At 33.0% G+C, this 26,717-nt stretch overlaps 1 protein-coding gene across 1 annotated transcript in view; it reads left to right on the forward strand.

Annotated features, from left to right (window-relative positions):
- The first annotated feature begins 3,850 nt into the window (after positions 1-3,850).
- Positions 3,851-26,717, forward strand: part of LOC110036498 (IST1 homolog) — a 26,003-nt gene continuing 3,136 nt past the window's right edge. Inside the window, exons 1-5 of the mRNA XM_020740958.1 lie at positions 3,851-4,083; positions 10,788-10,920; positions 11,009-11,112; positions 23,245-23,416; positions 23,567-23,707. Of these exons, the coding sequence (XP_020596617.1) occupies positions 4,034-4,083; positions 10,788-10,920; positions 11,009-11,112; positions 23,245-23,416; positions 23,567-23,707 (600 nt within the window). The 5' untranslated portion in view covers positions 3,851-4,033. The remainder of the gene's footprint in view (positions 4,084-10,787; positions 10,921-11,008; positions 11,113-23,244; positions 23,417-23,566; positions 23,708-26,717) is intronic.

A 26,717-nucleotide genomic window follows, 5' to 3' on the forward strand; every position in this document is an offset into this window, starting at 1 on the left:
TGAAGTTTTAGGAAGGATACCCAAACATAAACTATATGAGATTCTTCCTTAATATTAAAATATGGTGTCCATTTAAATAAACATATTTGACAATTAGAGATGTAATACACATGATGAGCGAAAATCCAACTATAATATATATCATTATCCAACTTAATCAAATGTGTCTTTGATCATGTAAGCCCACAAAAACTTTCCAACAAGGTTTAAAGAATAAAAAAATATCTTCTAAATGATAGAGATGGAGGGATAACGAAAGGAAAAATTACTAATTAATGTAAAAGCAAAAGGAACCGCAAGAAAACAATGGATGCATCTTTTAGAGAAGTGTGGGCTTACCATAAAGGGTTAAGGATCTTATCAATATTGGTTGAAAGTTAAAGGATTTACCTAACAAAGCATTTTTAAAGGAGTGCATAGGCTTTGATGGAGGTGAGAAAGGCCTACCAAAATGAGATGCATCACCTCTTACCATTAAAGAGTAGGTGATTCGGCCCATGAAATCGAGAGAACACCACAATGTGGAAGATGTGGAAAAAATAAAACCAAAACGGGAAGGCATGAAGGTCACCCAGAAATCACCCTAGGATTCCTAGAGCAAAAAAAAGCAAACCGAGTTCTCTTACCTTAGAATTCCTTGCTTGGATGAAGACAAGAGCTCATAGTTTGATGGAAAATGGAAGATTTTTTTTTCTTATAAAGGGGAGAGGTTTTTGAGTTTTTTTTTTTTTTTTAGAGTAAGAGATAAGGGAAAATTTGAAAAATGGAAACATAGAATTTCTTGGGCGTTGAGAGGGTCATGGATAAAAGTGGAGGAGTGGGGTTATGTGAGAGATTTTGGGAAGAAAGGTGGTTAAAGGTGACGTGGACGGATAAGATTTAGGAGGGGGTTATAGGGAGTGAATGGAGGGTGGAGATTATATGAGGCGGAGGAGAGAGAAGGGAGGTGAGGGGGTGTAGATGAGCTACACCACTTGGGTTGGAGGGTGGTGGATCAAGGAGAGAGGTGGCTAGGATGAGGGTGCTTGCAAGAGGAATGAAAGGCTAAGATTAATGAACATGAAAGGAATTTTTAAAAATAAGAAGGGCATTAAGGTAATTTAGCCAATTTAATTAAAGAATTTATGAAAAAATACTAGTATAGATCATTTTGAAGAGAAAGGCAAAGAATCTAATAATATAAACCATTTCAAAAAAGAAGATTTTTAGCTTAAGTTATAAGCATTTGAAGTGGTTAGGTGGTTGGAAGAGAGTTGGGAGCTGGTTCTGGTAAAAAAAAATTACTTAAGCTCATTTGATAGAGAAAAATATAAGGAATTAAATGCTTCAAGTGGTTTTAGCTAAATCGAGCTCCATGTGAAGATATGGTTGGAAAAAGTGGGCGCGAAGATATGGTTGGACAAAGTGGGCGCAAACCCCTAGGAGAGAGAAATTGGTGGATTTTAAGTTAAAAATTTTAATTGCTTTTATTGTTCCAAATTATGTATTTTTGAACTTAAAATAACTTTAATTGAAGTCTCAAATTTATTTGAAGTTATTGAGGTGGCTATGGTCAAATTATTATTTTATTATTAAAATTATTCTTTTTCCTCTACTAATTATCATCAAATCAACGAGCCTCGGAATAAAGTTGAATTTAGGTGCAGAGGGACTCATTTGAAAGGTTTCAATGATACTGATGCAACGAAAAAGTTCATTTTTAAGAATAATGATTCATTGAAAAAAATTTATGTGAGGCCACTTTTTACATGGAAATCTTAAGTGCACAATTTTATGTAAAAACAGTGTCTGATGCCACTAAACTTTTTTGAATGATTCTTTGTGTGATTATGAAGATCATGTAGTTTACATAATATAATTTTGATCACTAAATTGACTTGTGGAGAAAAAGATAATTTTAAGGTTTGTATTGATAATCTTCATGCATCAAAAATTTAAATTGAGGAGCTTTACATAAAAATTATTTTAATCAATCATCAAACTTATTTGCAAGATATTTATAAGTGTAATAAGCCTCATGCAACTTTCAAAATAAAGACTTGAGTCCTACATTGATCTTGAGATGCAAAATGTTAATCTCAATGTCTAAGTGATTAAGGTTGTTTTTAGGGTTATCTTTGAGTTTGGCTAAAATTTGTTGTGTTTAAATATTATTTCTACTCAATTTTGATTTTTTTTAAAATTAAAATTTTGTTTATCTTAAATTAGGGGTTCCTCAAGACCAAGCTCATGTTAAATTCAGCTGAGTTTAAGCCAGAAAAATAAAGTTGAAGAAAGATAGGGTGTCATATTTTCATTTAATTATAATGGATTAAGATCATTTCCAAGTGCTTTTAAATCTACCTCTAAATTTCTTAACATAATTCGAATCTAAATGTCTACTCTTCTAACCTGATTATCATATGGTCGACATTTAATGTGAACAAATCATCTAAGGCGACTCTCTTTAATCTCATCTGCCACTATTACTGAAACAACCCTTCCATAGATACATGCAGTTTCCAATTTTCCTCTTAAGTTTCAAGCAATACATCGACCTAAGCATTCTCATCTCAGCAATACTTAACTCAGTCATATGCTTCTCTTTTACAGGCCAACATTCTGCACCATAAAAGCAATATAGGTCTCACCACCATCTTATAAAATTTTTCTTTAAGTCTAAGCTGTGCTTCTCCATCTCACAATAGGCCTGTTGCATTCCTCTTCATGCACATCTCAAATCTTGAATTATTGAATTTTACTCATAAAGATAATTTTATTTTTGTCTTTTAGATAACTACATCTAATTCTATGACAATATTTTATTATATTTTTTTAGTTTCTAGCCTCTCATTTTAAAATCTAGAACTAATAGTCAATATTCAGTACTTAAATTTTTACGTAGAATGACCTTACAATCTTTATAATCTAGACGATTTTATTTTCTCATAAGAAAATAATCAATTTGTATTTTGTTAGATACATTCTTAAAAGTAATAATATGCTCATCCCTTTCTTGAATAAAGCATTAGCAATAATAAAATCATAAGCTAAATCAAAATATAATATGGTTCTACCAACTTTATTAATAACTCTAAAACTGTAGCCACCATGAATATTTCCAAAGTCTTCTACCCCTTTACCAACATGTCCAAATCTCTTCCAACAAAAATTATTTCTTCAAGGGTATCATTTGTATTAATCTTCTAGGCCATTCCAAAATTTTTATTTTGAACTTGTGTCCGAACCCACTTGAGAAACATAAATACTGATAACATTAGAAATCTTAGTATTAACAATTTTCCGTCTAAAATTATATCTCTAATTCTACTAATTTTTACAATATTATCTTTTAAACTCTTATTTATAATTACATCTAAACTATTTCTAGTGTTACTTCTAACTGAATACTAAAGTTTAGAACCTAAGCTATCAATCTTCTTAGCCTCCAACCCATTTAGTTTGTTAAATGCATAATACATTTATCATACTGTGAACCATAGTATCTACTAATTCTATTAATTTACATATGATAGTGCTTATATTCCAAGATCATATCCTGATATTAGTTTTATGAACAAATTTATTTGTCTGCATCCATCCATTTATAGTGTGAGAACTCTTGCTTATTTAACACTATACGAAAAATTTGGTGTAGTGGCGCTTGCAAACTTTTTAGTATCTTCATGTAATATAGTGGGTCGCTTCCAGAGAATGCTCTAACTTTTATACAATAATCTAAATGATTCATGTCATAATTTTATGATTAAAATACTTTATTAGTTGTAGAGTGCCTAACAAACCATTGAGTTTCGTGACTATTTCTAAAATCTTATCCCACAACAATTTTTCTAAAAAAATAAATAAGAAAGAAAATAAACACCCGCTACATACATTCATATTCCTTCTGAAGAACGTGTTCATTTTCCTGGAAGCACATTTCGAGGGATTAGTGCTTCGACGTCTATCCTTCGGATCGAAGCTTGAGAAGTTGCCGCGATTTCTCTTGAATTCTCCCTACAGAATTTCTTGGCTCTAACGAGAAATAACGAACATGTCTGGCCTTAATTCGCTGTTCAATCGAGCTACTTTTGGAACGAGATGGTTCGTTTCTTAACACGATTTTTTAGGGTTTACCGTTTTACCTTTGTTTGCAGCAATCCCTTAACTGCCATAAAACGTATTTTATGAAGCAATTTCACCGGTTAACAACGGTATTACGTCTGGATTTTCCCTTTTTCCGTAATTTCTTTGATATTAAGAATAACGAGCATAAATATGATCAGTGTCCTATGGAGTAGAACATTGAACTGTTAGAACATTGAACTTTCTTTTTGTGCTCTGACCGTGGATATACTCTGAGAAAAATTAATCGATAATTTGGGCGATGCCAATATTGGTTCTTGATGAAAGAGTTGCCATTAATAAGAAACATTACAATTATAGTAAGATATGAATTTCTTATCATTACAACTTAATGACATCGTGTAATTGTATCTAATTAAGGTGGTGTCTCGCTGTAACTTACATTAAATAGGATTTATGAAATCTGATAAGTTTTGATTTATCAAATCTACGCTGTGAAATCCATCTTGCAATCGAATTTAATAAATCAGATCTGTCTTAAAAGTGACATAATGCAAGATAAATGGATCTAACAGAGCGTTGAGTTTAATTTTTATTTTTTTGGTGTTTGGTTGGATTTAAGTTAAATTTACTATTATTTTTGTGTGAGTTGTATAGGGTTTAGGTTGGGTTCCTTTTCCTATGTGTTTGTAATTTTTTTATTTTATTACTAAATTGGAGCCTTTTATTGCTCTTTATTAAAAAAAGCTTAAATTTACTATAAATAGTATGCTACAAAACACCGCCTAAATTTTAGCTTTTAATTCATTGAATCACTTCCTAAAAGGCATGTAGTTCATCCAAAATACTAAAATGATGTTGTCTCAATGAGCAAATGCTAGTAATCCTTATTTTCCAAAAAATAACATCTTGTTGACTTTACAGCTATTAAGTCAGCAAGTTCCCACATGTAAGTACTTTAAACTATCTGAACTAGCTACATATATTGGAATTCTAGTATATTTTGGGCTGCTAAATGGTGAAGCTTGTAAACCATCTCCTTGAAAAGTTAAAATTGAAGAGCTATATTTGACTGATATGGCATTTTGAACAATCTAAGCATGCATTGGCTTAAGATTGATGGTTGTAGGTTTGTATTAATGTAACTTAACATTTGTATCAGCTACCTTGAAAAATTCTTTCCTAATGTTTGCTATAATCATAAGTTATTTTTTTAGTGTCTGTTTGGGGCAGCTGCAGCTTATTGAATAATCTAATGATCAACAACTTATCCGAATAAGCTAGCTGGTTGTTTGGAGCAGCTATTTCAAAACAGCTGATTTACAGCTGTTTGTGGATGAATGATTATTTTGCCCCTGTAAGTATGTCATAATTATACTTTTTTTTCTTTTAGGGCTCATTTGGTTGATTGCAGCAGGAAAAGATGTATTGGAAAACAATTATTTTTCACTCTTTTTAATTATAAAATAAATAATGACTTATGATTGACTTTGAATTTGCTTTACGTCGAAAAAACTTCTATGAATTATAAATACATCAAACCAAATGATGAAATCTAGAAACCTTACATTTTTCAAAACATTATTTATCTGTCTCAAGCACTGCAATAAACCCTTCCTATATCCTAAATTTCCATTGATCACAAATCCTCAAGCACTAGAATGAACCCTTGCTATATCCTAAATTTTCATTGCTTAACGACAAAACCATTCACAATAAAGATGATTAGAGAGTCAACGCGAACAACGAAAACCCTAATTAAGAAGCTGGAGGCACACTACCTTGCGATCAACCGCAAAGATTGGACATTGGTGGCCAATCAAATCTTGTCAACCCGTTCTTGACTGCAATTATAAGAAGTAGCAGAGATCTGCAATATGATAAATGTAAGACAAGCAAAAAACAATAAGGTATAGAATGTTTTTTATTTTTGGATTCTCACCTCGTGGTATTGGCTTGCCTTACTCATCAGAATGATCTTGCCTGGCTTATAAGCGAGAGAAGTGGTGTCTATAAGCGTGAGGAAGGAGAAGAGTAGAAGGGATTTAACTTGATCGCAAAAATGTCTCCTCAAGGCGACTATCGCTCGTGGAATGGTAGAGACTGGAGAGACAGTCAGCATGAAGGATTATGCTGTAAATCAGTGAGGCGAGGCGAGGTGGGATCGACATTCAGTGTTCTATGCAGCAACACTTGTCTCTCGTCTAAGGATTTTGTCGTGTGAGCTCATCGATGGCAGCTCTTGCAAGTTGTGATGCAAGGCGAGGCGAGGCGGGGCAGGGCGAGAAGGGAGAGATGAGTAGCACGATAGGGCAGATGGTGTCGAGGGCAGCGGAGTAAAAACTGTGTGAGCGAGCGCGGGCCGCGTGGTCGATCCCGTGGCAGCTTTTATTCGTTAAAACAAAATGACGTATATTAAATCGCGGGATGAACACGTGAAACAAACATTTGGGCGGAGTTTCAAAACGACGCCCGCACAGATAAGTCGCCCCAAACAAGCCCTAAGTTTTATTTGTTTCTTAATGAGCTTTAGAGTATGTTTGTTTTGGCTGTAGTTATAAGAAATCTCATTTCAAACACTGCTGTAAAAAATCTATTGTTCAAAAGCTGGTGTTTCAAAAACAATAGATCTGTTTAAAAAATACAGTTTTGAAAGTGTTATCTGGGAACAAATATCAGAAATACCCCTTTGTTGATATTATATAGAATCATAAGTATTTTCAATTAATGTAATTCTTATATTTAACTGTATTATCTAAACAAGCGGAACAAAAGTAAAGTCAAAGTTAAATTATAAAATAAAGAGAATGCTAGATTTTAGAAATTGTATTTTTTTAAAAGTAATTTTCTTAAGTAAAATTGAAAAAGGGATAATTATCGAAATAAATAAATATTCATAATAAGGCCAATGATTGTGAGTTAAGTACTATTGACTCACAACACCTTTATCGTGACATGTATGACAACCCATAGTTGCACATTGAAGTAAGGAGAACGTAAATAGAATTTTTTACAGAAAAAATAGTCACACAAACATGACATAAATATAATATCTTCAACATAAGTTGCATCACAATCAGACCTACGAGTTCTGTTGCTAATAAATCCTACATTAATACAGTTTGTCTTCCAAATTATATTAACACCTTTGAAACAAAAACAACTCTAACAATAAAAACAACACTAATAACAATAATATAAATACTATGATCATAAAATCAACTAAAAGCAAGATCTTTATAAAGAATTTCAAGTCTTGAAGATTCTTCATAATCGTATTCTCAGATGCATTCTCTTATTCATTAGGTCGTTCCAATGCTGCATCGCACAGTTCCTCCATCCACTCAAAAATTTATGAATTTCATTCGATCAATTTCTGGGTCATCTATAGAATTTTATTTCATCATTAACACCTTTTGAGTTGTGAAAACAACGCATAATGGATTGCAATCACAATATATTTGTCGATACTACGTCCCCTTAGAACTTGTTGAATAGCTTCAGCTCATATCCGATAATATAGTTCTGTAAATTAATGGTTATAAGATAAATAATGAGAGAAAAAGATAAATAGGTAAAAAAATTAGTTTTGAGCCAACGCAAATAATAAAAATTAAAAGAAATATAAAATTGCAAATGAATCTCACCAAATAACTTATCCAATCAATCGCCCAATAAATTAGATATAACTCTCGCTACGGGAAGGAATTGATGGGATCTAGAGGACTCGGGCTCTAAGGCAGAAGACTCTGGAGCAACCACAAAAGAAATGATGCAAAACTCAACAGACTCAAAATAGTATTCACGTTCGCATTATTATTAAACCACGGAACTGTGTTTACACACGGAAGCAGCGAAAAGCACAATCCAAACAGTCCCTAAACGCTATTTTGAATCAATAGTGGTTCAAAATTCTGAAACAAATGCACCTTGAACCTAGGTACTTGCTTCATTTTGCAAGGAAAAGAAAGACACAAGCAAAGGGTGAATTTAGTGTGATACTGATTTTTCCCACTTAGGAATCCCTTAACAAAGTTTAACCAATTTAATTCCACTCATAAAAGCTAATGGAAACTAAATGGATATAACAATTAAAATAATCTAAATATTTAGAAGCTAAATTATTTGACAAGCAAACTAAAGCTAAACATCACATTAGGCTAACTTTAAGTGTAGAATAATTTTCTAAGCTTGTGAAAGATATGTGACTTTGAAGCATAATGTTAATGTTTAACTTAATTCAACTTTGTAGACCAATTAATACTAAATATCAAATTTATCTAAATATACATACATGTACGTATCTATGTATAGATGTATATATACATACATGTATGTATATATAGAGTGAATATATCTATGGATGGATGGATGGATGCATGCTTTTAGCATTTACCACAATGGATGGATGGATGGATGCTTTTAGCATTTACCACTATGTATATATAGAGTGAATATATCCATCTATCTATCAATTTAAATGTGCTAATAAGGAGTCTATGTAACTTTGAAGCATAATGTTAATGTTTAACTTAATTCAACTTTGTAAGCCAATTAATACTAAATATCAAAGTTATCTAAATATACATACGTGTATGTATCTATATATAGATATATATACATGCATGTATGTATATATAGAGTGAATCTATCTATCTATATAGATAGATAAATAGATGGATGGATGGATGGATGGATGGATGGATGGATGGATGGATGGATGGATGGATGGATGGATGGATGGATGGATGGATGGATGGATGGATGGATGTAAAATTTTCTTTTTCAATGGATTGTAAAATATGTGAGAAAAAATTAACACAATCTTATAGATATCCTTGGTGTTTGAGGGAAATAAATTATCAAAGCTTTTAGCCACAGACATTTGAAAAGATGCACACTACAAGTCCAATTAGACTTTTCTTCAAAATGAACTCTTTGCGATAGCTGTCAAACTTGTAAAAAATCAACCCTTAAAATTACTCTAAAAACATTTTGTTTGGAGAGTTTATAGAGAAATCGAGAGTTCAACTTTTCCGAAAAATTTCATTAGGAATTAATGATTGAAGCTGGATGGGATTTTATTGAATAAATCACTTAAATATTTATTACTAAATTTTTTTTGAAACATCTTCCAAAATTTTGGTTTCTTATTTAAGAAAAAAATTAGACTGTTATTATATATCTGTTACAAAATATCCCGAAGTTGGCACAGTTGTTGCCTACATTTTGATGCAATGCAGCGAATGACAAAAATGTAAATAATGGGAAACCTATAAGAGGTGTGTGTTGACAAGAGAAGGAAGTGATGGAATGGTAAATTGTGAATGTAAGAAACTTCAGAATGACATTGGAACTCTTGAATTGGCTATAATTAAAAGAAATTTGTAATTTATATTTAGCAAATCATTAGATGACACCATATACATATTTTGTTATCATCAAATCACAGATGTGCCATATGAGTCAGACGGGCTCATGTGGTGAACACAAGCATATTAATACTTGAATAACATATAAGCATCACATCTCTGTGAAATGCCATCTGTTAATTTAAATGATATAATTCAAATACAGTTTCATGCTCTTTGTTAACATTCTGTGTTTCTGACTTGTACTGGACTATAATAAAATACTAAATAAATGAATGCTCTAATATAATTATACTTATATTATATTGGCTGTATTCCTTTTGATGATTTAAGGTTTTATATTGTCCTCAAAGATTGTGTACCAACTTATTTGTATTCATTTGGATCTTATTGATTATTTGCAAAGAATCCTTGATCTTTTGGAATGCAGAGAAAGTCTGCTAAGACTTAATATAAAATCCTTCAGCAACTCACTTGCCTTTCAACTTAGGCTTCTCAACACCAGGTCTCGTAGTTTCACATTGGAGTTACAGCTTACCTATCAGTTACTCTCTTTAGAATGGCGTATTGCTGGAAGATATCTTGATGAGATCTCTATATTCGTATTTCCAATTTTAGTTAATTGATGGATATTTATGCTTTTTAGTGTACTTGGATGCTTAAAATTTAAATTTTTATTTGACAACTATTTGAAAACCCATACTTTATTTAAACATCCCTTTGATGTTGAATCATTAACATGGACCATAGGTATTTTTTGCAAGGGCTCATAATTAACTTTAACTACCTGAATCAACTTTTATTATTTGCATGTTTTGAAGTTGAGTGAAGAAGCAGGAATCAGTCAAATCACACATGCACATGTGCAAATCGTTGAATTATGACCTTTTGGAAGGAGCAGAAGCCCTCGGTGAATTAGAAGTGAGATGGCAGTAAAGTTTAAAACCCAGACATAAATATTTTCAATCGGACATACCATATATTTTCTGGTTGGAATTGTTTTTCTTATTTAATGAGGATCTGAATCACAGACCATTCCTTTGGAGGCAATGTGTTATTTCACTGGGTTACATGCACACTCCAAACGAGACCACACCTGTTTTTAATTTCTTCCCATTTTAATTCTGTTGTGGATTTTCTTGTCTATTTTAACGTGTATTATGTATTACTAGCAACAAGGGTGATATTTTTTCCATCTTGAAATTCTACGTACTTTTTTCATTGTTAGAAGGGGTTATTTTCTTTTGTATACAGAATGACATTTTCTAAGTGTTCATTGCAAAAGAAAAATCATTGTCTAAAGCGAGTGATTATACTCACGAGTGTTCCTTTTTTTGGCTGTTTTCTCAGCAAGACATGCTTGAATTTGGCGGTTTCTCGAATCAAGCTGCTTCACAATAGGAGAGAGCTTCAACTAAAAAATATGCGTAAAGAGATTGCCCAGTTTCTTCAGACCGGCCAAGAAGCCATTGCCCGGATCAAGGTATGCACTAAAAATTTTCAATCCTTCAAAAATTTGTTCTTTTTTATTAAATTTGGCATTTGTATTTTAATTATTTATGCAATGTTAGGTGGAGCATGTCATTCGTGAACAGAACATATCGGCTGCTTATGAGATTCTAGAGCTGTTCTGTGAATTTCTTATTGCACGTATCCCTGTTCTTGAAGCCCAAAGGTGAAGATCTATGTTTATAGCAATACAATCTTGTATCTTGTGAATTGAGGCTGTCTCAAGTCCTCAGAAGAGAATTATGCTTTGATTCATGCTGGAGAAATTGACTTGTAGTAGGTCTTAATTTCCCGTCACAAATTGGAAAAGTATAAGCCTTCTTTATATGTTATGTAGATGCTGGCGATGATAAGTGAAGAAAAAATGTTTAAAAGAAAGTGAAATGTTAGAACAATGGAGGAAAATGTTGTTAGGATAGAGGATTAGAATTAGTAAACCAAAGACCAAATATATCATGTACAATTTTGGTGGATGGGACATTAACAATTATTACAATTATTAATCAATAACATCAAGGAGTTGTTTGTTTTGTTGAAAAAGAAAATATAATATTAAGAAACTCATAGTGAAATTATACGCAGGAGCTTGCATTTGTTATGTTTTGTTTAAAGAAAATCAAAATAACGTAAAACACAATTGGTAGCAACTGATTGGATGGTGGCGGTGGATTTGTTGTGGTAGGCTTTGGTGGAAGGTTCCTTGCAACTTACTGTTGCATTCCATTTTCCTCAAACCAAACGCCAAAATTTTTAAAATCCCTGCATTTGGAATGGAGTACTCTTTATTTATTTGCAACTAAACAACTTCTAAAAGATAAATTAGTATTTTGGTCATGGTAGGTTTCAAGTATATTGAGGTATATCAGCATAATGATGTAGATAAATATATAACTGTTAGAGTTGAGATTGGATGATTAAAATGGAACACAGTGCTCTGAAAGTATTTTGCGATAGGAGAACAACATGGAACCTTCAAAGTAAATTTATAAAGCTGCAATTAAAACTATAATTTTATTTGGATCTAAGCATTGGAAATTGATAAAGTCAATGGTATATTAAGTTGTACTTGGTTGGATGAGAATGTTAAGCTGGATGCTTGACAAAAATAGGAAAGATTAGTTGAGAAATATTGCATTGGGGGAATGGTTGTAGTGACATCTATTAGAGATAAGGCAGTTGAAACTAGGCCCAGGTAGATTGGGCATGTATAAAGAATTGTAGAAAATACGCTTATTAAGAAAGTAGATAAAACTAGTGTTGGGGGACCAGGAACAATGAGGGGTGAAACCAAGATAGATAGAAGTTCAAAATTTATGAGGAATAGATTCAAGTTTACACCTTATTGGGCATTACTCAATAAGAATGAAAAAAACATGGATTCCTAAAGCCAACCTAAAAAGTTACATTTGGCAAAAGAAAAAGGTGACACGAAAGTTCTTCTATTTATATTTAAAATTTTTTAAAAAGCTTCCATCTATAACAATCATGGGTAAATGTCTTTTTTTAGCATCAATTCAATAATCCCTGGACAACAACATTCATCTATTGCAATCTAGTAGCAGACCTTCAGGGCCTGCTTGAGCCCTAGACTTAGACTACAGGGAATTTGTGCTTCTTCAACTTAATAGGTGTGTTCTTGTAGACTTGGGAGTCTCCTTTCTTATATCACAAGGTATTAGAACTTGTATATTTAGGAATAATTTAGCTTGATTGCATAATTACTTTTTTGAGTGTATATGATCTCTTGGATTTAACCTTAATGTGTCAATCTATTGAGAAACTCATCTAGATCTAGACCTCTTGAACTTGTCAAATTGGATGAGTTTAAGAACTAAACAACTCCAGTCATCAGACTAACAAAATAGGGGCTCTTCTACTACTATCGTTTTTATGGCTTTTTTTTTTTATTTTGTTGAGTCTTACCTTCTTGACTCTCTTGAGTCTTAGACTTTAGTTATGACAGAACTTGCATCTTTCCAACTTGACTCATTAAAGCTTACAAATCTCAAAGTTTTTTTAGTTGAACCTTTAAGATCTTGGTTAACTAGAGGGAAAAGTCGTTACCTTTTAAATTTTATCACATATATTTTTCTTGATAGCAAAATTCTTTGAGTAAATATGTGGGTATTTCAGCATTTACTGTAATGGTAACCCAAAAGGAATGAGATCTGGATGTAAGATATGATATCAACCCTTTGTTGAGGATCTCAGCCATAAATTTGTTATCAATCTCAAAAAGGGGGGCACATTACCTGATTAAACACAATTGGAATCTCGACATCGAGCACGATATCAACACAAGTGAACTAAAAAAATGCCCCACCTTAGGGGGGAATTTTATGATTAGTTAAAAAACCATTCTTTTATTTCAAGAGAGTTTCTAGAAATATCTTCTAAAATCTCCTTAGACTTATGCTTTCTCTAAGCAACTTCATGGACTTTTTGTTGGGCTTGCATAATGACTTGTAGAGGAGAATGAGGAGTAAATAAAATAGACTCCTATTAGCTTGCATTTGATGACATCTCTTTCAACAGGGATTGTCGATCTATTGTAATGGAAAGTGAGGAGCAATAGAAAAACTCCTGTTGGTTTGCATTTGATGACCCCTCTTCCAGCTGGGATTGTCGATCAATTTGTAATGGAGAGTGTGGAACAACTGAAAGCTCTCGTTGGCTCACATTTGATGACCCTTCTTCTAGCGAAGATTATTAATTTATTTGTAATGGAGAGTGAGGAGCAAATGAAAAACTTCTGTTGACTTGCATTTGATCACTCCTCTTGTAGGGAGAATTGATGATATCTTTCATTCAGCTATTTTGACTTATTGGGGAGTGAAAATGACCATAATCACATCTTGTTAACATAAATTTCACAGCTCCATCTATGGGGTTTAAGGAGACTCATCTGTTGGTTTTGCCTTACTCATTCAATCAGTTTACAAAACCTTAAGAATTTGAGCACTTAACTTATCAAGTTGGGTAAGCTTTAGTAAGATGACTATTGTCATTAGATGGACAAAACAGGGGCTTCTTCACTCCGACTTTTTCTACGGCTTGTTAAGTGAAGAAAGATGTCAGAAAATCGGTCATATTGTGGCTTGTTGAGTTTGAACTTCAAGACTTATTTGTGTTTTGGACTCGAGCTGTAAACGAACTTGTGCTTCTCTAACTTAACCTACTGAAGATCACAAGCTCAAAATTCTCTTGTTTAAATTTCTGAATTATGACAAGTCTGACTTTGAGATTGTCTTTTCTGTAATTTGCTTTAAGATTTGTTCTTTTTTGCACAAATTGATTTGGTACAACTTTGACACCAATATGATAAAAAAAAAACTCAATTGGGATCTCACATTCGACTTGATGTCAACCCAAATGATAGAATATAGAATTTATTTGGGGATCTCGACTTGAAGCTTGATGTCAGACAAAATAATATAAGAGAAACATATTTGGAATCTTAGCTCAACGCTCGATGTCAATCCAAATAAAATAAGTGACGCCCTGTATTGATAACAAGGGAAAGCCTGACGCTAATTAAATATCTTTGAAGATCTCGAGTTAAAGCTCGATGTCTCAAATGATAAATTATAAATAATATTTGGGGATCTCGATTTGAAACTTAATGTCAACAAAATGATAGAATAAAATATATTTGGAGATCTCGGCCCAGTGTTGGATGTCAATTCAAATGACATAAGTGGCCCTCTGTCTTGTTAATAAGGGAAAGTTTGATACTAGTTGAATATATTTGAGGCTCTCGGCTTGATGTCAACTCAAATAAATATATGCAGTTCCTTTGTCTTAACAACTAAGAAAAATCAGATGCTATCTTTGAGCATGATACAAAGTTTGGGCTAGCTTCTTTGGTTTAATGCTTCACACTTAATCATACTTGTTGAACAAGGGGAATTTCTTCAGTCAGATCTTAATGCTTGTATAGACCATTTGAAGAAAGTTACTCCTGACTGGCCTGATATCTCCACAAGCAAGAATCATCTCCTTTGACTTTTGTTTTCATCCTTAAATCAAGTGAGAAAATTTGATAAAACTAGATTACTTGACCTCGTTAAGATGGATATACTTATGATTTTATTCTCGTTAGACCGAGAAATGGGTGTTCTTCACTACAAGTTTGGCTTTGAGTGAAGAGAAATGCTAGCATCTCGGCCACATCTCGATTTGTTGAGTCTGGTCTCCATCTGAGTTCTGAACCTGAGCAATAAATAGTCTTAAGTTTTGTCGTCATCAGACTGACAAATGAGGCTCTTCACTACGGCCATGGCTTGTTGAGTGAAGAGAAAACCCAACAACTTGGCCACATCTCAATTTGTTGAGTCTGACTTCTGCCTGAGTCATAGACTTGAGCAATAAATATTCTTGTGTGTTGTTTTTGTTAGACTAACAAAGAGGGCTTTTCACTACAACATTGACTTATTGAGTGAAGAGAAAAGCAACTCAACCACATATCGGTTTGTTGAGTTTGGCCTCTGTTCGAGTCCTTGACTTGAGTAAAAGAGGATTTATGTATCTCCAACTTAACTGTTGAAGCTTGTAGATTTTCATAGATTTTCTCGCTTAATATTTTAAATCTTAGTAAGTTTTGAAGACGAACTTTTAACCTTTAGAATCATCTTATACATCTTTCTTGAAGCATACTCTTTTTGGATTGACAAATGGAAAACAACTTTATCATTGATAACTTGAATATTTTCTCAGGGATCTCAATGTAAAAAACGATGCTCCTTAGTTACTTAGAGATCATGAGCATGAGTATGATATCAACCCAAATGAAGGGAGATTTACATGCTAGTCATGATGTCAACTCTTCTGGTTAGATGATCTCAGCATTAAATTTGTTATTTACCCAAGAAATGATTAGCCTCATGTCTGATAAATAAGGGACTTCAGTGTTCAGGGCGCTCAGTAGTCTCAACTTTGGACATGATTTTAACTTGAATGCATAAGAATCTTCGAAATATTTTTCCTCCGTCCAACAAACTGGAACAACTTGAGTTTACAATGCATCTAGGGATCTCGTCTATGAGTGCAATTTCAACCGAAATGATAAGCTTTTGACTTGGAGCTTAGTACTACCATTAATAATTGTTTCAATACTTGGTAGATATATCTGGGGATTTCGACATTTAGCATGATGTCGACTCAAATGATTGAGAATGCCTCTATCTTGCAAAAGGTGTTCCAGTGACACATGGGTATTTTTGGGGATCTCAGCTTAGAGCACATTGTCAATTCAAATAAACAGAAAAATTGTCCCCTGTCTTGCAAAGAGAAACTTCATGATAAATAGAAATTACATTCTTGTATCATAATGACACTTGAGTTTTTTTATGGTGTTGACCCAAATAAACTAAAAAAATGTCCAGTCCTACAGGGGAAAACTTTATAATAACTTGGAAATGCATTCTTGTATTATAAGAGAATTTTCAATGAAACATTACACTCATGCTGAAATATAGCATATATTATTTTTTTCATGAAGGAAACTTTGATAATAGCTTTGGATACATTGTTATTTGTAATGCCTCTTCAAATATCGATTAATCATTGATGATATTAATCATGGACTATTTAGGTCGATAACTCGGGAGGCCCCTCCCTATATATATTCTCGATGATAAAAATACTTTCAAGTTAGGTTCAATTTTTTTGTCAACTTTAGGTTTGATGATTCATTTGTAAAACTTTGATTTGCCAGCTCAAATTCAATGATCATCCCATCAATGAGATTTAATGTTACATCTCTATTTGATTTCTTTGCATATATTGGGGAGTGATGAACGATCGAGTCATATTCTGCTAGCATCAATTTAATAATACATGCGCCCGCGGGGGTGAAGCTTGTTGATGATTGAATTTTTGGTAGACTTTTTAAGGTGTCTACCACTAGGAGATCATCAACGAGTCTTCTTTAAAATTCATCTTTAAATAGTCAGAGCACAAATCAGATGTCATGCAATTCCCTCTCTGATTATTTTACCTAAATCAGCTATCATCTCAAAAGGAAGATAACAACTTCCTGATTGGAGCCTTATTGTCTCAATCACCGTAAGCTTTTTTTTGGTCTTCTTTTTATTATGTTTTTTTTTTGATAATTTATATATATATATGACTAGCCAAGTATGAAAAGAGAAATCTTTTTTAGCAAAGTTACCAGAAAACTGTGAGCTTTTGAAAATTTCGACTACTCCCTAGGGCACTCTGTATTTTTTTTTTTGTTGAGAAAGCTTGGATGGTCAAATTTTTAAAGGCAGATTGAATTGTAAATAAAACAGCTCCTAAAGAGTTCACTTTCATTTTACGAGTACTTTTTTTTCCTAGGTTTGAGATTTACCATAAGCGCAAACCTCTATGATTAATTGTTGCTTTTGATAATGTGATAGCACTTTCGATCATTCAACACTGAAAGATAAACATGTAATAGCAGCAAATATATATATATTGTAAAATCTGTCACTTAAAACTTAAAGTGGTTGATGAGGAAAATGAAGACAAAACCCGATGAAAATTCCATAGTTTCGTCTTCCTGGTTCGTGATACTCCGTGGCCTTATTAGCCAAATGAGGTAATCGACCCAAGCTGATTGAAACATCCTTGTCAGCAATCATTGGTTGTGTCATACAAGAGATTATTGTAGATTTGGGGTGGATGTTTGTCTAAGGGGACAAATTTAAGTTGACCTTAGCTCACAAAATATTTTATGTTAATCAATTATACTCTTATGATTCACAACTCAAAAGGTAGAAAGTTATTGGGGAACATATGAACTATAATATTGACCGTAATATATTGATGCAATTTAGAGGCAAGCACCTAATCAGCCAGCTCTGGTCGTAACCGATATTTGGTGGCAGAACCATGCGGGTAGAGGACTCGGGACACGTTCTTACTAGCATATGATTTCTTTGATTATGAATATAGAGATATATTTGATATGACATTCACTCTTTGTGAGCTAAAGTCAATCATAAATTTGTTGCCCTTGATAAACTTTTGCCGAGTATGGATGCATTCTTTTAGCTTTTAAGTGATTAATTTTACTTGAATATTTGTTTGAAATTCATATTTAATTTTAGTTTGAAATTACCCCCTCCGATTGAGATTTTCAGTCAATACGACCATAATTGGGAATTTGGTTGATTGATTTGAACACTGTCAACTTTACATCTTACTTGTAATCTTACTTGTAAAGGATCGGATTTAAGTTTAACATATGATTGTGTCTGAACCTTGTCAACTTTATCCTGATTGCAGAGGATCAGGTTCATAATATATATTATTTGAACTTATTCAAATAGACTTTAAAGCTTAATTTTAAAAATTGACCACTCTGCTTGAAATCTTCCATCAACATGGTCATCATTGGGGGTTTAAACATTTAAAGTTTGTGTATTTGAAGAGCATTTAATTTTGTTAGTTTGGACGTTTTAGGATACAAGTCTTTCCGACTCCTGTTCTTATAAGGAGGAAAATCGGACTAGGTGATTTGGATTTGTAAAATCTTATTTTAAGATTAGAACATTTTGTTCGAAATTACTAGACTTGTCAACTCTAGTCTTTGCGAGGAGCAAAATCAGATTAGTTGAGTGAGACTTACAATTCTATCTTATAGATAAGACGACCCGATTAGCCCGCATAATATTCTCGAACCTAATATTTGAGCATTCATTACTTTTGTTGGAGCACATGTGGGTTTTAAATTTCATGTATTTGAGCTTATTTTAGCAACTATGTATGTCTTAAGGTAATTTACATAATTCTAAAATAAGAATTGAGTCCATAATTACTTTAAAATTCACATGTAAGACTTGAATTTATATAAATTTGTCTTATTTGAATGAGTAGGTTGATGCATTCATATATTCACTTTAATTGCTTGAAAATTGTCTTCTGTTTGCTTGCACATATGTTGTGAACTTGGTGGCGATGAGACGGATGAAGTCCTTATTAAGTATTTAAAACTAACATTTATGTTTTAAGCTTAGTTGCAATTTATGATATTTCATATTTAATTCAATTTGTGAGCCCCTAAACTTCTACTCAATTAAGCTTAGCCTCAATTTATTATGTTTCACATTTATGTCAAGCTCAGCCCCCAAATTATGATAGTTCATATTTAAATCAAGCTCAAACCCTAAATTATAAAATTTGATATTCAACTTATGTTTATCCTCTCAACTTATGATATATCATATTTAGATCATTTTGTAAGTTCAAATATTCTACTATTAAGTTATTTACAAGTCAAAAAAAGTCTACATTTTAATTTATTGCAATTTCCAAACTTCACATTTTTAAGTATTTTGCAAGTCAATATCACCCGAAATTTGGGCAGTCTCTCGATGTCAACTTCTATTAGGGGCCGCCGGGAGAATGTCAGCATTCCCAACCGTCTTAAAAGGCTTACTAGTCAATTTCATGAGACAAAACAATCGGGAAGCAAAAGTACATATTCAACCCGCGGTCTAAACAGACTCAACTGGCCTTCAATAAACTTGCAAAAAAGGTCAAATCGAGAAATTTTCTTTCCCAAACGGTACTTAATTCTCAATGAAAAGTATTTGAAAACCACTTGTGGGTGCCAGTCTAATAGCTTTTCGGTAATCGCTAGAACATTAATTTTATTTGCATATATTTCTAGGTATTTTTTAGGAGAAGTTATCTTTAATCACTGTACATCTCATTAAGAAATTACTCTCAAGGTTACTTAAATTTTATTTCCTTTCCATAACCTCTTTATTTTTCAAGAACAAAAATTATTTCTTCTATTTCCTAAAGAGCCTTTAGTTTTTTTGCGTTCACTCACATTCATTGTTAGCTTTAGAGCAAACTATGCTCTAAAGCTCAAAGATATCTTTATTAAACACTCTCTAAATCGAAAAGTGTACAAATGACATTCTTTGGTGCCTTGAAAATATTTATAGTTCGTGAAGTTAACCTTGAACACCATTCTTAGCATGCCTAATTGCAGATTTAAGTGGAAATTCTAGAACAGGAATTTTATGTTTGGAGTTTATTTGATCATTTATCAATTTTTCTTTTCAGACCCATGAACAAAAATTATTTATTATTGCCCCTAGCCTTCTGAAGCTCTACCAGAATCAAAAACTTCGTTATAACTTAGTTAATACGCCCTACGTCATGGAGAATGGGCTTTGTATCTACACCAAAGGAAAACCCAAAGGGGAGCGATCAACATATCTCCAGCACACCCAATAATTTGAATCTAGTTTAAGGACCAATAATATTTAAATTGTTGAAAATAAATATAAAGATGATGGTACTTTGCTTCATTATCCTATTACCATAAGAAAATGGGTGAGGCCATGTACCAAACACCCTTACTATGATTTCATTGCTTATAGAAAGCTTTTTCCTGTATGTTGTCATTTCGCCAAGTCTCTGATGCAACATTGATGCCAAATAGTATTCATGATGCTCTCAAAAGCGGAAGAAAGCTGTAATGGAAGAAATCTATGCCTTAGAAAAGAATGGTTCTTGCGAAATATATAAACTTCTGCTAGGAAGATGACTAGTTAGATGCAAATGGACCTCTACAATCATATATAATGCGTATTGAAGTGTGTATAAAACTAATGACTGACATATTACAAATGAGTGCATTCAATATTATAGTATTAATTATCAAAAACGTTTCTTTTTGTTTGATAGAAGTGACAATTTGAGTTTTGCTTTCTCTTGCATTAAATTTGGATCGTCTTCTTTAACTACTCGATGTTAAAAATGCTTTTAGAGAAGGTATGTATGGGGATCCTTCCTAGATTTAAAGATAAAAAAGCACCAATAAGTTATGTAGACTCAGGAAAGCTATATATGAACCAATGATCCTAGAACTAGTATATCTCATCAATGTTGTAGCATGTCCAATTCAATGACGATTTTTTTCCTCTTTTTGCATCATCAAAAGGGGATGCAAACAAGTTAATAATATTATCAATCTATAGAAACTTAGAAAAACGTACTCATTTGTGGAGAAGCAAACATGGGTAATTATGTTGTTCAATAAAACCAGCCTGTTTGAAATACCAACAATAAGGCTAAGTAGTCCAACCGCCAGATCGTTCACCAATTTTAAAAGTTTTTATAGTTCAGCAACCTTATATAAAAGATTTATTAAAAATTTTAACATAATTGTTGCTCAGTTCACAAAAATTTTAAAGAAAGATAAATTTATGTGGACTACAAGTACAAATAAATTTGTGGAACAAGTTAAAGTGCTTATGACCTCTTTGCCTGTTTTAAAACTTCTTAACATTAATGAATATATGAAGTGAACTATGGTGCTTCAAGTGTTGGGATTAGAGGGATATTAAGTCAAGAGAACCATTCAGTGGTTTTCTTAGCGAAAATTGGAATGATACTAGATTGAAATATTTTATATATGAGTAGGATATGCTCGTATAAGGGAGAAATACTAAGTGATTATGGCTTCTCATTGGTTTCCCTCCTGCCTGAGGTTTTCGGATGGTTGTCGTTATTACTGTAGTTATAAAAGCTATTCCACTAGATCTCACCACCAAAATTTCTTTATAGCCATTTGTACACTTTTTGATTTAGAGAGCATCCAATAAAAAAATACTTAAGATTTAGGGCTTAATTTGCTCTAAAGCTAAGAATGAATGTGAGTGAATGCAAAACAACTAAGGCTCTTAGGAAAAAGAAATATTTTTTGGTCTTGAGAATTTAAAAGGTTATGGAAAGGAATTTAAATTTAAGTACTCAAGAGTAATTTCTTAATGAGATGTTTCCTAAACAATATAACTGCCTAAGGTTTTCTCTTGCATTAAATTTTGCATATTCCCTTCCTATTGCCATTCCACTACATCTCATTTCCAGAACCGATCTTTAAATCCTTCTAGGAAACCTAGAATGATGTCACTACATCATCATATCTCACTAAGTTATATTGATTTTTTTGCATATCACACTCTTGAGCTGTTTGCATTTTTTTTAATTAAAATACATAATTTTATTAAACAAGCCAATTTACCTATTTCTTGGGTTGTGCCTAAACATTTTAGAAAATACTTCTATTATTTAGGAAATGCATTTCTCCGCCATAAAGGCGTAATGTGTAATTAATTGATCAATCTTCCTCGAGTATTACTTATCGATTTTCCCTAGCTTTTGAACTGTTACAATTTGACTATCTCTGCATGTAATTGTTTTTTAAAATTATTTCGATTCTTCCTAATGTGTACTCTTTTCAACCGCATTTTCATTGACTTGGTTTCTCAAGTTGAGGGCTCCTTTCATCTTTTTGATTCTGCCTTTCATTCCTAAAGCTGAAATCATGATACCTAGCTCTTTCATCGGCCAAGAATTTCTCAACTTTCCACCTGTTCAAAACTCTACCCATAGCTTTGTTGATGACATTTGTGTGGAACCTCAGGTACTGCTTCCATGATTCTAGCTGGCTTCATGGAAAAATGTCATTCAAGAAAGATTTACTGATGGAAATGGAGTGGATTAGTAGAACATGAGTGGTGCTGCTCGCATGGGGGAGAATGGTGAAATGGAGAAATCATTTATTGACAAGGGAGAGCCACTACTTATGTGCTTGAGGGGAATGCCTTGCCATATCTTAATTTTTTTTCATTAAAAATTGGGTCTGGTAACATAAACCCAGGGTAGGCTCATTTGCTCCAAGAATCAATATAAAATATTAAATGAGTTAATTATGCAGTAGTGTGGAAATGACAACTACAATTGTTTAGAGAGTTGTTGTTCATTCTTATGGCATCATAGTGCATTTGTCCGATGATAGGAGAAATCATGGAAGACCTGATTTCAAATTCACTGTAGATCCATGCCTCAACGGCTCACAATCATTTACTTAGCATTTTATGGTTACTTTTTCTTCCCCGTTGGCTTGCCTTTATGCCGGATCACATTGTTTCTAAATAAGCTTGAGTATAGCATATTTAGCTGACTAAATTAATGTACATATAATGGTTCATTTTGAGTAAAATAATCATTACGTTGACAATTAGGTATTCTCTTTGGATGTTTATTTAACGCACTTTAATAGAACTCATTTTGTCAAAGCTTAATCCATGTAATAGGAATTGCCCTCCAGAGTTGCTTGAGGATGTTGCTACTTGGGTATATAGCATATTTAGCTGACTAAATTAATGTACATATAATGGTTCATTTTGAGTAAAATAATCATTACGTTGAAAATTAGGTATTCTCTTTGGATGTTTTTTTAACGCACTTTAATAGAACTCATTTTGTCAAAGCTTAATCCATGTAATAGGAATTGCCCTCCAGAGTTGCTTGAGGCTGTTGCTAGCATCATCTTTGCTTCTCCAAGATGCTCAGATGTGCCAGAGTTATTGCAGGTCCGTAACTTGTTAACAGCAAAATATGGAAAGGATTTTGTTTCAGCTGCTGCAGAGCTACGGCCAGATAGTGGTGTTAATCGAACAGTAAGAAGCATTTCTTTCTTTTTTATACTCGAGCAAATAAAAGAAGCTCTATATATTCTTTTTCTTGTTTGGATTATGGTTCTTTTTCTTACCTGCATCCATTCTTTGTCTGAACTCTCGGCACGCGGGATTCTCATCCGTTCTCTGCAGGTGATCGAGAAGCTCTCGGTGGGAGCTCCACCTGTTGATATAAGACTTAAGATTTTGAAGGAAATTTCTCAAGAGTATAATCTTGATTGGGACACCTCTAGCACCGAGAAGGAATTCAGCAAAAAACACGAGGACTTGCTGGTATCTTTTTTAGCTTCACTTTATTCTAATTTATCGTTTGCTTCTGCGAAACTTTTTTTTTCTCATGAAGTTATTTTATATAAGAGCATATTGTGGGTCCTTATTGTTTAGTACAATTAACATGGCAATCATTGCATTATTTTCATTTAACTTGGTATTTAGACTTTTACGAACATAATATTGACATGAGTTTACATGTTTTAATTTCCCTTTACCATAACTTGGTTCTGTTATTAGTTTCTCTATTTATATATTGTATACTATATAATAAGTCATAATGAGCGGAACTTTCCCACTTTCTTAAGGGATGCGAAAAAGATCTGTTCTGGGATGAGGCATTTCTATATATTTTACATCTTTTCTTATTTTTTGATGTTTAGTTTATATTCTTTTAACGAGTAGTGTCGTTTAGCTTTTCAATAGAAACCTTATTTCAATTTGGTGACTTTTCAATTTTTAATTTTCTTATTTTTATTTTTATATTTATATTATATATAATAAGGGCAAAGCAAAAATTGCTTCCATCTATATTTATATTTCACCTTCAATTTTTTTGTGGGTCTCCATGATCGAATTAGTTGAGGTCATTCAAAATAAATAGTACTTCAAAAAATTGGGGCCCATAAGGGCGAGCGGTCACTTGTGTTACCCAAATAAGTATTGTGTTTATAACTGTGACCACGATCACGACATTGTAGAATGTCAACACTAAAGAAATTTGGTAGAATAATTGATCAAAATTGGGAAACTAAATGAGTTCATACTTACTAAATCTTATACTATTAAACATGGAAAGAAACCTAAGGGAAATGACTATTGTGGCTATTTACTTAGTTGTAGTAGTCTTCACCATTCTCGAGGAGATGTGAACTTGTTAAGTTCTTCCAAACAGTTACCTCTCTCGCAAAGCAACCCGTTTCACGACATGTTTAGTGAGATTCACCGACGCCAACGATGCAATGGAGGGATATACTTATTGGAACCTGCCATACGATGTGAACTCGTGCATGTTTTTCTTAACATGGCGAGGGAAATTTGACGACGCTCACATTGCAATGGGGGATATACATATGGTTGTGAATTTTTCTTTTAAATATCTCATGTGCGTCTTTCTTGGCGTGGTGGGTTTCAAACATTTTGGCTGTGGTGTCTCATGACATTGGTCATGCATGCCTTTTTTGGCATGGTCGTTAGTCCTAGTTTCTTGAAGTAGCCCACCTCGTGGGGATAACACTGGAAAATTGTTGAAATATTGCCAAAAAATCATATAATAAATTATGCTATTATTTTGTGACTAACCTTGTAATTACCCCATGTGCGTTTTTCTTGGCGTGGTGGGTTTTAAATATTTTGGCCGTGGTGTCCCGCGATACAAACATGCATACCTCTCTTGACATGATGGTTAGGCCCAGTTTTTGAATGCAACTCCCTCGCAGGGATGATCCCAGGAGGTTGCCAAAATTCTGTTGGAATGTGAACTGAATTAGAGATTAACTTAATCAAAACAAAAGAATCCAAAAGATTAACCAAGCAAAAAAAAAGCTAAGCAAGCTAAGAAGTTATACAACTAAAAACTGAAATTGATTCTTAAGTTGACTCAAAATTATATGAGCAAAAGGGGGGAACAATAATGAAATCACAAAATTTTGAAGTATTGAATTACAAGCAAAACAACTCCTACCTCGAGTGTAATGCCATATGTTGCCTAACACTTCCAAAAGGTGAAGGGAGATTTAAATCAAATGTGGAATGAACTAGCCTTATACCCCTTTGTTCATAGAGAGAGTGTTCATGCATTTTTGGGGCCCACTGGTGTTAAACAACTGAAATAAATAGGAAATTTTGTCACCGGATCCGAAAACCTTTGCACTAACGGACAGAAGGCAAAATCAATATTTAAATAAAATATTTGTAAATACTTTAATGATAACACATTTATGCAAATAACTAAAAAATCCCTAAAAGTCAGTCAAAATTCACTTATGTTATCTTAGAGTTGGATTTATTATGTCTGTTGTAATTATCATTTAACAAGAATTAAACTTTCTTAAAGATTTTTGGATGGTTCATGTTTAATTTGCTTAATTTTTAGCTTATGTGAAATTCATATATTTTGAGGATGAAATTTTATATGGAGGGGAGATTGTAATAACTAGAATTTTAAATAATAATAATAATAATAATAATAGTTAAATAAAATTAGTATTGGATGAGTTGTTTTGAATAGAAGCATCTCTTTGTGTACAACTTAAAGAGTCGAATAACCCCTATTCACAACAACGTAATCGAGAGAGCGAGAGACGAAGCCGTGGAAGGTGAAGGGAAATTGTTACCGTTTGCATGCGCAATAAGTGTTGCCATCCTGGGTGAGTTGTTGTGGGATACGAGTCGAAGACGAAAAAGAAGAAATAGATAATGAGTAAAACAAGGAAGATGAGTCGAGCGAGATCAAAGAAGGAGAAGAAGAAGACTCGTGTGCTAGAAGGGAGCCAAAGTTTTTGTGTGTTTCTCTAGGTTGAGTTGAAATCAAAGGAGAGGGAGAAGAGAGAGCTCGCATGCCCGATCTAGTGCAGCCGACCGATCGACTCGTCTGTGAGAAGAAGGGAGGTTGAATGGCTTAAGCATGCGTGACTATGCTTCCTTCGAAGGGTTAATGCTGACAGCAAACAGGTTAGAATTTATGTTATTTTATTATATTAGAATAAGGAATAACAAGTTAGATTAATGCTATGACCAATACTTTAAAATATTGCTATTTATAATAAAAAAATATTGAAGCAATCAATAATTTGATTTGAGTTTCAAGACGAGCAAGATTAGTGATAGATGTAAGGGTTCAATTTAATTAAAGATATTAATTATTTATTTATGATTCAATGTCAGAAGAAGAAACAGAAGGAAAGAGGCCAAACCAAGTCAAATTGTAAGGAAGTAAGAGGAGTCTAGTGTGCAGGGAAGAAACCTAAGCTTTTTAAGATAAGAGTTTATTCATGAAAAAAAAAAAAAAGGT

Source organism: Phalaenopsis equestris, unplaced genomic scaffold (assembly GCF_001263595.1).
Source record: "Phalaenopsis equestris unplaced genomic scaffold, ASM126359v1 Scaffold207403, whole genome shotgun sequence".
Lineage (NCBI taxonomy): Eukaryota > Viridiplantae > Streptophyta > Magnoliopsida > Asparagales > Orchidaceae > Phalaenopsis > Phalaenopsis equestris.